Genomic DNA, 12,213 nt, shown 5'->3' on the forward strand with positions numbered 1-12,213 from the left:
TCCCCCGGGGTCCCCCACTTGTCTGTGGCGGGGGTCCCCCTCTTTGCACGCCCCTCTGAGACCTCCGGGATCGCCCCTTTTGTGACTCGCGGGGTCCCCGCTTTGCACGGCCTTCTGAGACCCCCCCGGGATCGCTCCCTTCGCACGTCCCTCCGTGCACCTTCGGGGTCCCCCCTCCCCGCTTTGCACTCCCCTCTGTCCATCCCCGGGGTCCCCCCCATCTCTCCCCCCGGGTGTTGGCCCGCCGCTCCTCCCCACGCGTGGGCGGCCCTTTGCGGGGCCCGTCCCCACGCCGTCCCCTCCCGGGGCGGTGCCAGCGCGGGGCGGAGGCGGAACGCGGTGCCGGAGCCCAACCCGTGTGCCCCCTCCCCGTGTCCCCGCAGCCCCGCCGCGATGTCGCGGCCGCTGTCGGACCAGGAGCGGCGCAAGCAGATCAGCATCCGCGGCATCGTGGGCGCCGAGAGCGTGGCCGAGCTCAAGCGGGGCTTCAACCGGCACCTGCACTTCACCCTGGTCAAGGACCGCAATGTGGCCACCCCACGCGACTACTACTTCGCCCTGGCCCACACCGTGCGCGACCACCTGGTGGGGCGCTGGATCCGCACGCAGCAGTACTACTACGAGAAGGATCCCAAGGTGGGAGCGCTGGGATAGCGGGACGGGGGGGGGGAGGGAAACCCCTCTGTGTGGTGGGAACCCCCCCCGCCCCGCGGTGGGTCCTGGGTTGTGGCTGGGGTGGGATCCATCGTAACCCCGTGGGTGGGTGAACCCTCCCTCCGCGCTGGAATATAGAGACTGGGGAGGCTCGTTTTTTTTTCCCGTGGATTTAGAGCCGTTCCCGGTAACTTTTCCGAGCGGAGGGATTGGACTTTACCAAGCGAGGCCACTGTCCTTTGCTTTGCAAAACAAACAGAGAGCGGCTTGGCCGGCAGCGGGGTGCAGGGCATGGGAACGCCGTTTGTTGTCCCGCGGCGCCGGCGTGGGTGCTGTCTACCAAAACCAACTCCAAAGCCTTCCCGGGGGAATTATTGGAAAGGCTTAAAGGCACCCGAAACCAACCACAAACAGGTCTTGTTTAACACAAGTGATCCCAAGCGTAAGAGATCCGGTTTGTGCAGGAGTTGCTGTGCTGCTGCTGCTCGTCCCGCTGGCTCGCTCCGGGCTCTGCCCCGGGGGGGATTAAGCCCTAATCCCTCTCCTGACACCTGGATGTCCCTGTCGGCATCAATTTCCTCCCTGCCAACACCTCGCTGGGACCGTGCCAGCCGCGATAGCTCAGCACTCCCCCGTGTTGCGTAGGGGTGAGAAAAATGAGCCTCTTCCCAGGGCTTGGATCTGGGACTCTTCCGTGTAGCCGAGCCGTGCTGTGTGCCTGGAGTCGCTGCTCCCAGCTCCGCCGCCGTCAAACCAGAAATCCCCACGGATCCTGCCCAGCACACCCTGCCCGTGGCAGGAGGCTTGGAACAAGACGATCTTTTAAGATCCCTCGCAGCCCCAAAACCGTTCTGTGATTCCAGGGTTCTATCCCACCTCCCTTCCCAGCCCGGCTCCGCGCGGGTCCTGGGGGAAACGCGTCGAGTCAGCGACTTCCTCCAGCCTAAATCCTTTCCTTAAAACCTGCCGGTGCTGACGCCAGGGGACGGCTTAGCGCAAGGCCGAACCGGCCGCATCCTGCGCCCGCCGTGTCAGCGGGAGCATCCCGAGCTCCGGGACCCCGGGGAAGGGCAGAGGAAGCCCGTGTGCCCACAGTGTCCCCGCGGCCACCGCCCGGCCCCGGCGCCTCGCGCGGTTTTCCGGTTGCTTTGCAGCTCCGGGGTGACCGGGAGGAAACGTCTGCTCTTGAAAGTTTAATTTTGTATCGCTGCGTTCCCCGGCGGGCGTGTGGGGTGGCCATCCCGGAGCTGTCCCTGCTCTGGGACAGGGCAAAGGGGCTTGTCCATAAAAAACTGGCCTCTTCCCGGCTTGGGAAACAGCAGGAGAGAGCAGGGCAGGGGCTGCAGGGCCACACGGGATTCCCAGCCCTCCGATTCCTGGTTGCAAACCACCCTGCTCTGTTGAGAGTCAGGGTTTTTTTCCCGTTCTTTGTGAGATGTCACCCAGTAACAGCTTTGGGGTCCCGGGGAGCCTCCTCCAGCCCTCCAGGGAAGGTGACCAGGGGGTGATTTTCTCTTCCAGAGGATTTACTACCTCTCCCTGGAGTTCTACATGGGGCGGACGCTGCAGAACACCATGATTAACCTGGGGCTGCAGAACGCCTGTGACGAGGCCGTGTACCAGGTGAGCACCCCAGGTGGGCATGAGGACCAGGATGAGGAGGGCTCTGTGCCCTCCAGCTCCTGGGAATGTCCCTGTTTTGCCACACTGGCTGCAAACTGCTCCTTGAGCTGCAGGGAATGCTGCCCCAAGACCTGCTCTGGAAAGGCCTGGGGCTGCCCAGCCCGGCAGCTGCGATCTTGGGGGATCAGCAGGATCCCATTTCCAGCCCATAAACTGGAAGGGAACTGGTGGCTCTGTGGATGAGGCTGTTCATACCAATAATCAGTGGCAGGGAGGGAATAAAACCTTGGCCTGCTCAACCCCAGCTGGGCGCTGGCACCTGGTGGCACTGGGGTTATCTGAGGTTTTTGGGTGGCTCCTTTGCTCCCCACCCTGTCACCTCCTGTGCCCAGCGCTGCCAGACATGGCCAGGGTGGTTGCACAAGAGCAGGAACAGCTTTTGTGCAAACATGTTCAAAGGAGAGGAACTTATTTTTAGGGTTTGTTGGGTTTTTTTGGCTTTTTTTTTTAATTTTTCTCCACTTGCTGTGGCCGTGGGACATCAGAGCCAAGGGTTTCCATGGGAAAAGGGGGCTTAGCTGAGCTCCCCGAGGACTTTTTGCATAGGCAAAACCTCTTCCTTCCACAGGATCCCAGGCTGGAAAATTTAAATTTCCCTCGAAAAGCGGTGTAGGTGCTTCTCACCTTAAAGGGTGATGCCTGGAGTGGGGAAGATGGGCCCCTGGGTGCCTTCCCTGGGGGATTGGGGTGCTGGGGGAGCAGGAACACAGCATCCAGGTGCCTTCCCTGGGGGATTGGGGTGCTGGGGGAGCAGGAACCAGGCATCCAGGTACCTTCCCTAGGGGATAGGGGTGCTGGGGGAGCAGGAACCAGGCATCCAGGTGCCTGCCCCAAGGGATGAGGGTGCTGTGGGAATGAGAACATGGCATCTGGGTGACTGGCCCCAGGGATGGGGATGCTAGGGGAGCAGGAACCTGGTGTACTGGGACTACAGCCAGGGAGAGAGGGAACAGGCCTGGGAATAAACCCCCAGAGCCTTTGGGAATGTCTGGGACCCTGAGAGCAGCACCCTGGTCACAGCTGGGTGCCCCCCAACTCCCAGAACTTGCCCTCAGCGAGGTCATGGGTGTGTGTGCCCCTTGTAAAGGCTGGTGGAGTGACTTTAAACACCAAAGCTGGTCCCTGCCGTGGTGTGGAGCTGCAGCCAAGGGGGAGAGGGGCTTCTCTGGGTGCAAGTCACAGTGTCCCAGGGATGGTTCTTGTGGGATCGGGTGCCTTTCCACCCTTCCTGGAGCCCACCTGGAAGGGAGTGTGTGCCAACAGTGCCTCCCTCCTGTGGGGCTGGGCACCCTGGGAGTCTCCAACTCATCTCCTCCTTGTTTGTAGCTCGGGCTGGACATGGAAGAGCTGGAGGAAATCGAGGAGGATGCCGGTCTGGGCAATGGGGGTCTCGGCAGGCTGGCTGGTGAGTGAGCCCCCCGGGTGGTGGGACACATCCCTGGGGGTTTTGCATCTACCACAGGGATTACCTAATCCTGGGGGGTTTATTATTGCTCCTGGGGGATCCCAGCTCACTGCTCCCTCTCTCCCTGCCAGCCTGCTTCCTGGACTCCATGGCCACGCTGGGGCTGGCAGCCTATGGCTACGGCATCCGCTATGAGTACGGCATCTTCAACCAGAAGATCCGGGATGGGTGGCAGGTATGGAGGGGGGCGTGGCCATCGCTGTCCCCCAGCACAGCCGGAGCCCCAAACTCACTCCCCTCTTAGCTCAGGCTGCACAGACACTCCCCCTGAGCTTGGAGGCTGCTGCTGGGATATTTAAAGCTCCTCAGCTGCTTTCCTGAACAAGTTTAACTTCTTAAGCTGGTGCAAGCACAGGGCCATCCCTCCTTTGTCCCCATCCACAGCGTGCCCTGCTCGGGGCCGCCCCACGAGCTGCTCCGTGGAGCAGGTGAGGATGGAGCAGTTGTGTCCCTGCCCCTCGTGGAGCCAGGCCGGAAGAGGCTGGTTTGGAAACGCAACATTAGCAACTCACTAAGAGAAATGTTTTTTTTTCCCCGTCCCTCACCCCTCTGGCAGGGTACCTGGGGTAGATCCCTGCCTCCAGGTGGTGCCCAAATCAAGGTTTAGGGCGGACAGACTCCCAAGCATCGTCCCCCTGTGCCAGGAGCCTTTCCCAGCTGTCCTCCCTGGGGCTGGGTGGCCCCGTCACCGCTCCCGCTCCCTCCATCAGGTGGAAGAAGCCGACGACTGGCTCCGGCACGGCAATCCCTGGGAGAAGGCCCGTCCCGAGTACATGCTGCCCGTGCACTTCTACGGCCGCGTGGAGCACTCGCCCGCCGGCGCCAAGTGGGTCGACACCCAGGTGCGGGCTGGGGTTGGAGAGCAGGGAACAGAACGCCCCTTCCATGGATACAGGTTTGGCTGCTCCTCACCTGCAGCCAAGCTCCCCGTCCCTGCAAGTGTTCAAGGCCGGGTTGGGTGGGGATTGCAGCAAGCTGGTCCGGGGGAAGGTGTCGCTGCCCATGGCGGGGGGGTGGAACTGGATGATCCTTAAGGTCCCTTCCAACCCGTGTCCAGCTCTGGAGTTCCCGGAACAAGAAGGATGTGGAGCTGCTGGAGCAAGTCAGAGAAGGACATGGAGATGTTCCAAGGGCTGGAGACCCTCTGCTGTGGAGCCAGACTGGGAGAGCTGGGGGGGTTCACCTGGAGAAGAGAAGGCTCCAGGGAGACCTGAGAGCCCCCTCCAGGGCCTAAAGGGGCTCCAGGAGAGCTGGAGAGGGACTGGGGACAAGAGAGGGAGGGACAGGACAAGGGGGAATGGCTTCCCACTGCCAGAGGGCAGGGATAGATTGGATTAGAGGCATGCTCAGGCTTCCACCTGGATAATAATAGAATCCCAGGATAATCTGGGTTGGAAGGGACCTTAAAGCCCATCTCATTCCACCCCCTGCCATGGGCAGGGACACCTTCCACTAGAGCCAGGGAAGCTGGGGTGTCCCTGGGGGTACTGAGCGTGTCCACACACACACAACCCCATGGAGGAGGACACAGCCCTGAGCTCCACCCTGGGTCTGTGGGGTGGGGGGGCTCCAGGAGGAACAGGAGGGATCCCAGCCCACCTCCAGCTGCCCTGACACTGTCCTAGGTGGTGCTGGCACTGCCCTACGACACCCCCGTGCCCGGGTACATGAACAACACCGTCAACACCATGCGCCTGTGGTCGGCCCGGGCCCCCAACGACTTCAACCTGCGCGACTGTGAGTGGGTGCTGCTGGGGTGCCAGGTGGGGCGGGGCGAGGTGAGGGGGTCCCAGGCCCACCTGAACCCTCTGTTCCTTCCCCAGTCAACGTTGGAGACTACATCCAGGCCGTGCTGGACAGAAACCTGGCGGAGAACATCTCCCGTGTCCTCTATCCCAACGACAACGTGAGTCACGATGCGGGACGGGGGGGTCTCTGCTTTAGGGGAAGGGGTCCCTGTTCTAGGGATGGCTGAAGAGCGCGCAGGCAGAGCGGGAAGTGGAGCAGCCCCTCTCTCCAGGACACTGCAGAGATGCTTTGTGTTGTGTTTCAAGCTGCTTGGATGGGGATTGCTGCTCCTCACCAGCACAGATTTGCTGGGAGGGAGTGGGGACGAGCAAGTCCTGCTGCAGCAACATTCCTTGAGTCTCAAACATACAACATGAAGGCAATCTGCTGAATGCTGCTGGCATTTCCCTGATGCTCCTTTGCAGCCCTGGGACCGGAGGTTGTGCCTCAAATTGGCGGTGTGATGGGGATGCACAGCCCTTCCCAGCCACAAACCAAGCTGTGGAGCAGGGAAAGAAGTTGAAGGTGGCTCTCCTTGCTCTGCAGCCTGTTTGGGGCTGTCCCTGGTGGATTTTTTTTCCCATTAAATCCTTCCCAGCTGGTGGGGAGGGCCAGGGGCATCACAGCTTCACTGGTGAGGTTGACTCCTGCAGCTCCTCTTTCGCAGACCAGCAGGATGATGTTTTGTGCTGCATTCAAGGGTTTAATTCTTGTCCTAGAAACCGCTCCTGTGTCTTACAGCTCCTGTGGCTTCCCTTCCCATTGTCCCACTACCTTTCCTTGCAGCCAGAATATTCAAACCAGGGCAACAGGTTTTGGTGATGCTTGGCAGGGATTTAACCTGTTTGTACCAGCGCATCTCAACCCCCTGTGCTGAAATCTGGGAAGGAAGAAGATGTTGGGATTAGAGCTGGTGCTGGGGGAAGCGCGGGGTGCTCAGACCCCGGTGTGGGGCCCTGGGCACAGGGAGCACCAGGAAGTGCAGTGAATCCCATGGGAATCTTGCAGTTCCCTGCTCCTCTGCCCACAGTTCTTCGAGGGGAAGGAGCTGAGGCTGAAGCAGGAGTACTTTGTGGTGGCTGCCACCCTCCAGGACATCATCCGCCGCTTCAAAGCATCCAAATTCGGGAGCACGGACACAGTCCGGACCGTGTTTGACTCCTTCCCCGACCAGGTACCAGCCAGGGTTGCTCTGTCGTGTGCCTTGGAGCTTGTCCCAGCACCTCCCAGATGCTGGAGAGGTGTTTGGACCCCTCCGTGGGTGCCTGTGCCCAGTGGGGTGCCCGGTGTCCCCCACGTGTCCCCACCCCGCTTTTCCAGGTTGCCATCCAGCTGAACGACACCCACCCCGCCATGGCCATCCCTGAGCTGATGAGGATTTTTGTGGACATCGAGAAGCTGCCGTGGGATAAGGTAGGGAGAGACCCCACCCGGCTCTTGGGTCTTGTCCACTCGCATCCACCCCGCCAGCGGTGGAGGAGCTGGGCACCCAGTTTTTGAGGGCTGTGGAGCAGTCAGGTTGGGTTTAACTGGTGTGCACTGGGAGGGGCTGGCTGGGCTGTGCTGGCGGGAGGGCCGTGGGTGGGGTGGTGGCACCCGGGGTGCTGCTGAGTGCCGGCTCTCCCCACCCCAGGCCTGGGACCTCACCAAAAGGACCTTCGCCTACACCAACCACACGGTGCTTCCCGAGGCCCTGGAGCGCTGGCCCGTGGACCTGGTGGAGAAGCTGCTCCCCAGGCACCTGCAGATCATCTATGAGATCAACCAGAGACACCTGGATGTGAGTGCCTGGGGGCCGTGCAGGAGCACACTCCGGAGAGGGGGACAGGGATAGAGTGCTGGGACGAGGGGGGTGCACAAACTGATGATGTTGGGGGTGTGGGCGGTTGAATCCAGCTGCTATTTTGGGAGGTCGGCGTAGAGAAAAGTACTTTCCCACCAGCCCATTGCCACCCTGCAGTTAGTGGCTGTTTAGAGGCTTCACCCATTGCCCCAGGGACCTCCCTGTTGGCATTTCTTTGCTTTGCTAAACACTAAATTCTTCTTCCTGGGAAAGGATGAGGTTGGAAGTGCAGGGGAGATGGTGGTTTGACCCCCTGGTCTGGCAGCACGAGGCTTTTGCCAAAACGGCCTCACCGGCCAAATGTGTGCCCCAAAACCCATCCGTGGGGGGATTTGGGGGCTCCTTCTGTCCAGAGACATCCATGCTGGGGAAGGGCATCCTTCGAAGGGGGTTTGCACCATCACAACAGAGTAAAAGCCACCACTCACTCCAATGCCCTGGAGATACTGCCATGGTCCCCTCCTTGCGAGCCACGGGGTGGGACGCCCCTCAGTGCCAGCACCGCTCACCACCCCTCCCGCCTCTGCCGGCAGCACATCGCATCCCTGTTCCCCAACGACGTGGACCGGCTGCGGAGGATGTCCCTGATCGAGGAGGGGGGCACCAAGAGGATCAACATGGCCCACCTGTGCATCGTGGGCTCCCACGCCGTCAACGGCGTGGCCAAGATCCACTCCGAGATTGTCAAGACTCAGGTGTAAGCGTGGGGAGGGAGGTGGGAGCGCTGGTGGTGGTGGTGGTGGTGCCAGGTGGGCGAGGCTGAAGCCGCCCCCTCCTCGTCCTCGCAGCTTCGAGGACTTTGCCGAGCTGGAGCCGGAGAAGTTTCAGAACAAGACCAACGGCATCACCCCCCGGCGCTGGCTCCTGCTCTGCAACCCGGGGCTGGCCGAGCTCATCGCGGAGGTAACGGGGTGGGGGGAACGCCCTGGGCCCCCTGGCCCTTCCATCCTGATCCCAGGATGGACCCTGGGGATGTCATGAGAACATCCACCATTTACACCTCCTTTACATCTTCTAAGTGGTTGAGGGGTGAGGAGGTGCTGGTCGAGGAAAGGGGGTTCTCCGCCTCTGCTGTGCCCTGGTGAGACCCCACCGGCTGTGCTGCCTCCAGCTCTGAGGCACCAACATGATCAGGATGTCCTTGGAGCTGCTGGAACAAGTCCAGAGGAGGCCGCAAAGAGGATTAGAGGGGTGGAGCACCTCTGCTCTGGAGCCAGGCTGGGAAAGCTGGGGGGGTTCACCTGGAGAAGAGGGAGACCTGAGAGCCCCTTCCAGGGCTTAAAGGGGCTCCAGGAGAGCTGGAGAGGGACTGGAGACAAGAGAGGGAGGGACAGGACAAGGGGGAATGGCTTCAAACTGCCAGAGGGCAGGATTAGATGGAATACTGGGAAGAAATTCTTGGCTGTGAGGGTGGTGAGGCCCTGGCCCAGAGAAGTTGTGACTGCCCCATCCCTGGAAGTGTTCCAGGCCCAGGTTGGACAGGGCTTGAAGCAACCTGGTCCACTGGAAGGTATCCCTGCCCATGACAAGATGAGCTTTAAGATCCCTTGCAACCCAAACCATCCCACCCATCAGCACATGCCTGTGCTCCCGTTGCAGAAAATCGGGGAGGACTACGTGAGGGACCTGAGCCAGCTGACCAAGCTGCACGAGTTCGTGGACGACGACCTGTTCATCCGGGAGGTCGCCAAAGTGAAGCAGGTGAGGGGGTGTGGGCAGGGGGGGACACAGGCAGGGTGGGGACAGAGGCCAAGGGCTGACACACTCCCTGCCCTGGGCCAGGAGAACAAGGTGAAGTTCGCGCTGTACCTGGAGAAGGAGTACAAAGTGAAGATCAACCCTTCCTCCATGTTCGACGTGCACGTGAAGAGGATCCATGAGTACAAGCGGCAGCTGATGAACTGCCTGCACATCATCACCATGTACAACCGTAAGGCTCTGGGGCATGGGCTGTCCCAGGGGGGGTTGGGGGGCACCAGCATCCCTGTGCCCCCCATGTGCCCCGGTGACACCGCGCCGCTCTGTCCTCCAGGAATCCGGAGGGATCCCACGAAGCTGTTCGTGCCGAGGACGGTGATCATTGGGGGCAAGGTGAGCTGGGTCAGGGAGTTTTTTAGACATTTTGGTGGAAGTGTGGGTGCAGATGCCTCAGGGGGCTGTGTCCCTATGGCCTGCCGGGAGGGTGAAGCCAGGTGGGGGTTGGTCTCTTCTCCCGGATTACAAGTGATGTGACTGAGGAAACAGCCTCAAGTTGCACCAGGAGAGGTTTAGGTTGGATATTAGGGGTAAAAAATTCCTTCACCAAAAGGGTGGTCAGGCATTGGAACAGGCTGCCCAGGAAAGTGGTGGAGTGCCCATCCCTGGAGGGATTTAAAGGGCATGTGGATGTGGCACCTGGGAACATGGGTCAGTGGTGGCCTTGGCAGTGCAGGGAGAACGGTTGGACATGACCATCTTAGAGGGCTTTTCCAGCTTAAACAATTCCATGATTCTATGTCCATGAAGTTCTCCAGGAAGTGCTGGAGGAGCCTGATTAGCTTCAACCCAACAAGGCACTAGACCTGGCAGGGGGGGCTGGGACAACCATATGTTGCTGGCCTGTGGTCATGGAAGTCCCCAAAAACGCGGTGGTGCAACACTCATTGGACACGGTGATGGGAGCAGGGCTGAGCAGGTTCTTCCCTGGATGTGTGGGAGCTGGGTGTGCCTCACCTGCGGCTTCTCTCCCAGGCTGCCCCAGGATACCACATGGCCAAAATGATCATCAAGCTCATCAACGCTGTGGCTCAGGTGGTGAACAACGACCCCATGGTGGGGAGCAAGCTGAAGGTCATCTTCCTGGAGAACTACAGGGTCTCCCTGGCAGAGAAAGGTACCCTGGGCACACTGTGGGGAGGGGATGGCCCTCCACCAGCCCATGGCTCTGTCACAGGAGATCCAACATCCTTTGGTGTGCTACAAACCCGAAGCCGGTCCCCACGAGCCCCTCGTGTCCCTGTGTTCCGTTGGCAGTGATCCCCGCCACCGACCTGTCGGAGCAGATCTCCACGGCGGGCACCGAGGCGTCGGGCACGGGCAACATGAAGTTCATGCTGAACGGGGCCCTGACCATCGGCACCATGGACGGAGCCAACGTGGAAATGGCCGAGGAGGCCGGGGAGGAAAACCTGTTCATCTTTCGGCATGAGGGTGGAGGACGTCACGGAGCTGGACAGGAAAGGGTGAGGGGCTTGGGGACGCCACAGGGGTGTCACCACGGGCGGCTGGGGCCGCACCATCTCACGTCACCCCTCCCCTCCAGGTACGACGCCCAGCTCTACTACGACCGGCTCCCCGAGCTGAAACAAGCCGTGGACCAGATTAAGAGCGGCTTCTTCTCCCCCAAAGAGCCCAACCTCTTCAACGACGTCGTCAACATGCTCTTCCACCACGACAGGTGAGGCCTGGGGTGCCATCCACCCCCTAGGGGGTTGGGTCTCTCCCCTGCAGAGCAGCCCCTGGCACCAACCATCCCCCCTTCTCTGGCCCTGATGACCACACCAGGGTGGTGGGGCCACGCTGCACGTGGACGATGCTCCCCAGGTACAGGCCCTTCATGCTTGCTGCAGTAAACACCTCTGGGTGTGCAACCCTTCCAGATAATTTTGGGTGTTTCAAGGGCTTTTTTGACCAAAGCATTGAGCAGCCACGGGCGTTGGGATGGGAGAAATCTTTTCCGTGGGTGCCCTCCCGGAGCATCCAGGGTTCTGTACCAACAGGCCTTGGGGAGGGGGAATTTGGCTGGAGGATTTGTGTCAGGGGAAGCCCCAGATGAGGGCACCACGCCATGCTCCCACCTTCCCATTCCTCATGCCCCTGACTCCTCTTTGGTTTTTTTCACTGCTCCAGGTTTAAAGTCTTTGCAGACTACGAGGCTTACGTGAAGTGCCAGGAGAAGGTCAGCGAGCTGTACCTGGTGAGTGCCAGCCCGGAGACGAGGCAGGGATTGTGCTGGGACGCAACACCCCGTCCCAGAGCAGGGCTCTGGTGGGGCTGTGCGTGGAGATGGGATCCCGTGCTGCTGCTTGAGAGCCGCTCCTGGCCGACAAGCCACGCGTGTCCCCGGCCCTCGGGGGGGGCCAACCTTGTCCCACCGCTCTCCTTGCAGAACTCCAAGGCCTGGACCAAGATGGTCATCAGGAACATCGCGGCGGCCGGCAAGTTCTCCAGCGACCGCACCATCAAGGAGTACGCCCGGGACATCTGGCACGTGGAGCCCTCCGACCTGAAGATCCCCCCGCCCAACGAGCCCCGGGACGCGGCCCAGGACAAGACCCCCAACGGCACAGCGGCGTAGGGACCCGGGGGGGGGGGCTGGAGCCGGGGGTGGGGACGGGAGCACATGCGCTGTAAAATTCTCTGCTGTCGTAGTCTGTGTGTCGCTGCTGCTGGCTTTCCTAACGGAGCGGGGAACCGGGAAGGGGCGGGGTTTTTATAAGGTCAGGTGTCGTGCGTGTGGAAAGCGAAACCACGTCGCCCTTGTTTGCTTGCAATTTAGGTGCTAAAAATAAAAAAAAAGTGCCATTGGAGTCCAAGGGGCTGTTTGCTGAAGGCTAAAATTAGGGGACTGGGCTGGCTTCCACCGAGGCTAACGGCCAGGGATGGGGTGGGCAGCACAGCTGGACACAGCTGGACACAGCTGGCTGGGCCCTTGCAGGCACTGCTGAGGCAGGATGTGGGGGTGCAGCTCTCACCAGCCCTGGGGCACCAGTGCCAGGGGGTTGAGGGGTGTTTGCAGTCA

General features: G+C 61.0%; 1 protein-coding gene across 1 annotated transcript; it reads left to right on the forward strand.

Moving 5' to 3' along the window:
- The first annotated feature begins 306 nt into the window (after positions 1–306).
- Positions 307–12,001, forward strand: PYGL (glycogen phosphorylase L). Its single transcript, XM_050336109.1, is given in 21 exon segments — positions 307–636; positions 2,176–2,277; positions 3,664–3,742; positions 3,874–3,977; positions 4,513–4,644; positions 5,428–5,539; positions 5,626–5,708; positions 6,621–6,764; positions 6,911–7,003; positions 7,224–7,370; positions 7,967–8,130; positions 8,222–8,336; positions 9,033–9,134; positions 9,216–9,363; positions 9,466–9,524; positions 10,164–10,305; positions 10,446–10,609; positions 10,611–10,654; positions 10,735–10,869; positions 11,322–11,388; positions 11,581–12,001. Coding segments are annotated over 21 exon segments (2,568 nt in total). The 5' UTR covers positions 307–393; the 3' UTR covers positions 11,770–12,001.
- The last annotated feature ends 212 nt before the right edge of the window (positions 12,002–12,213 follow it).

Source organism: Myiozetetes cayanensis, unplaced genomic scaffold (assembly GCF_022539395.1).
Source record: "Myiozetetes cayanensis isolate MyiCay16 unplaced genomic scaffold, myiCay2020 scf6-25, whole genome shotgun sequence".
Classification (NCBI taxonomy): Eukaryota; Metazoa; Chordata; class Aves; order Passeriformes; family Tyrannidae; genus Myiozetetes; species Myiozetetes cayanensis.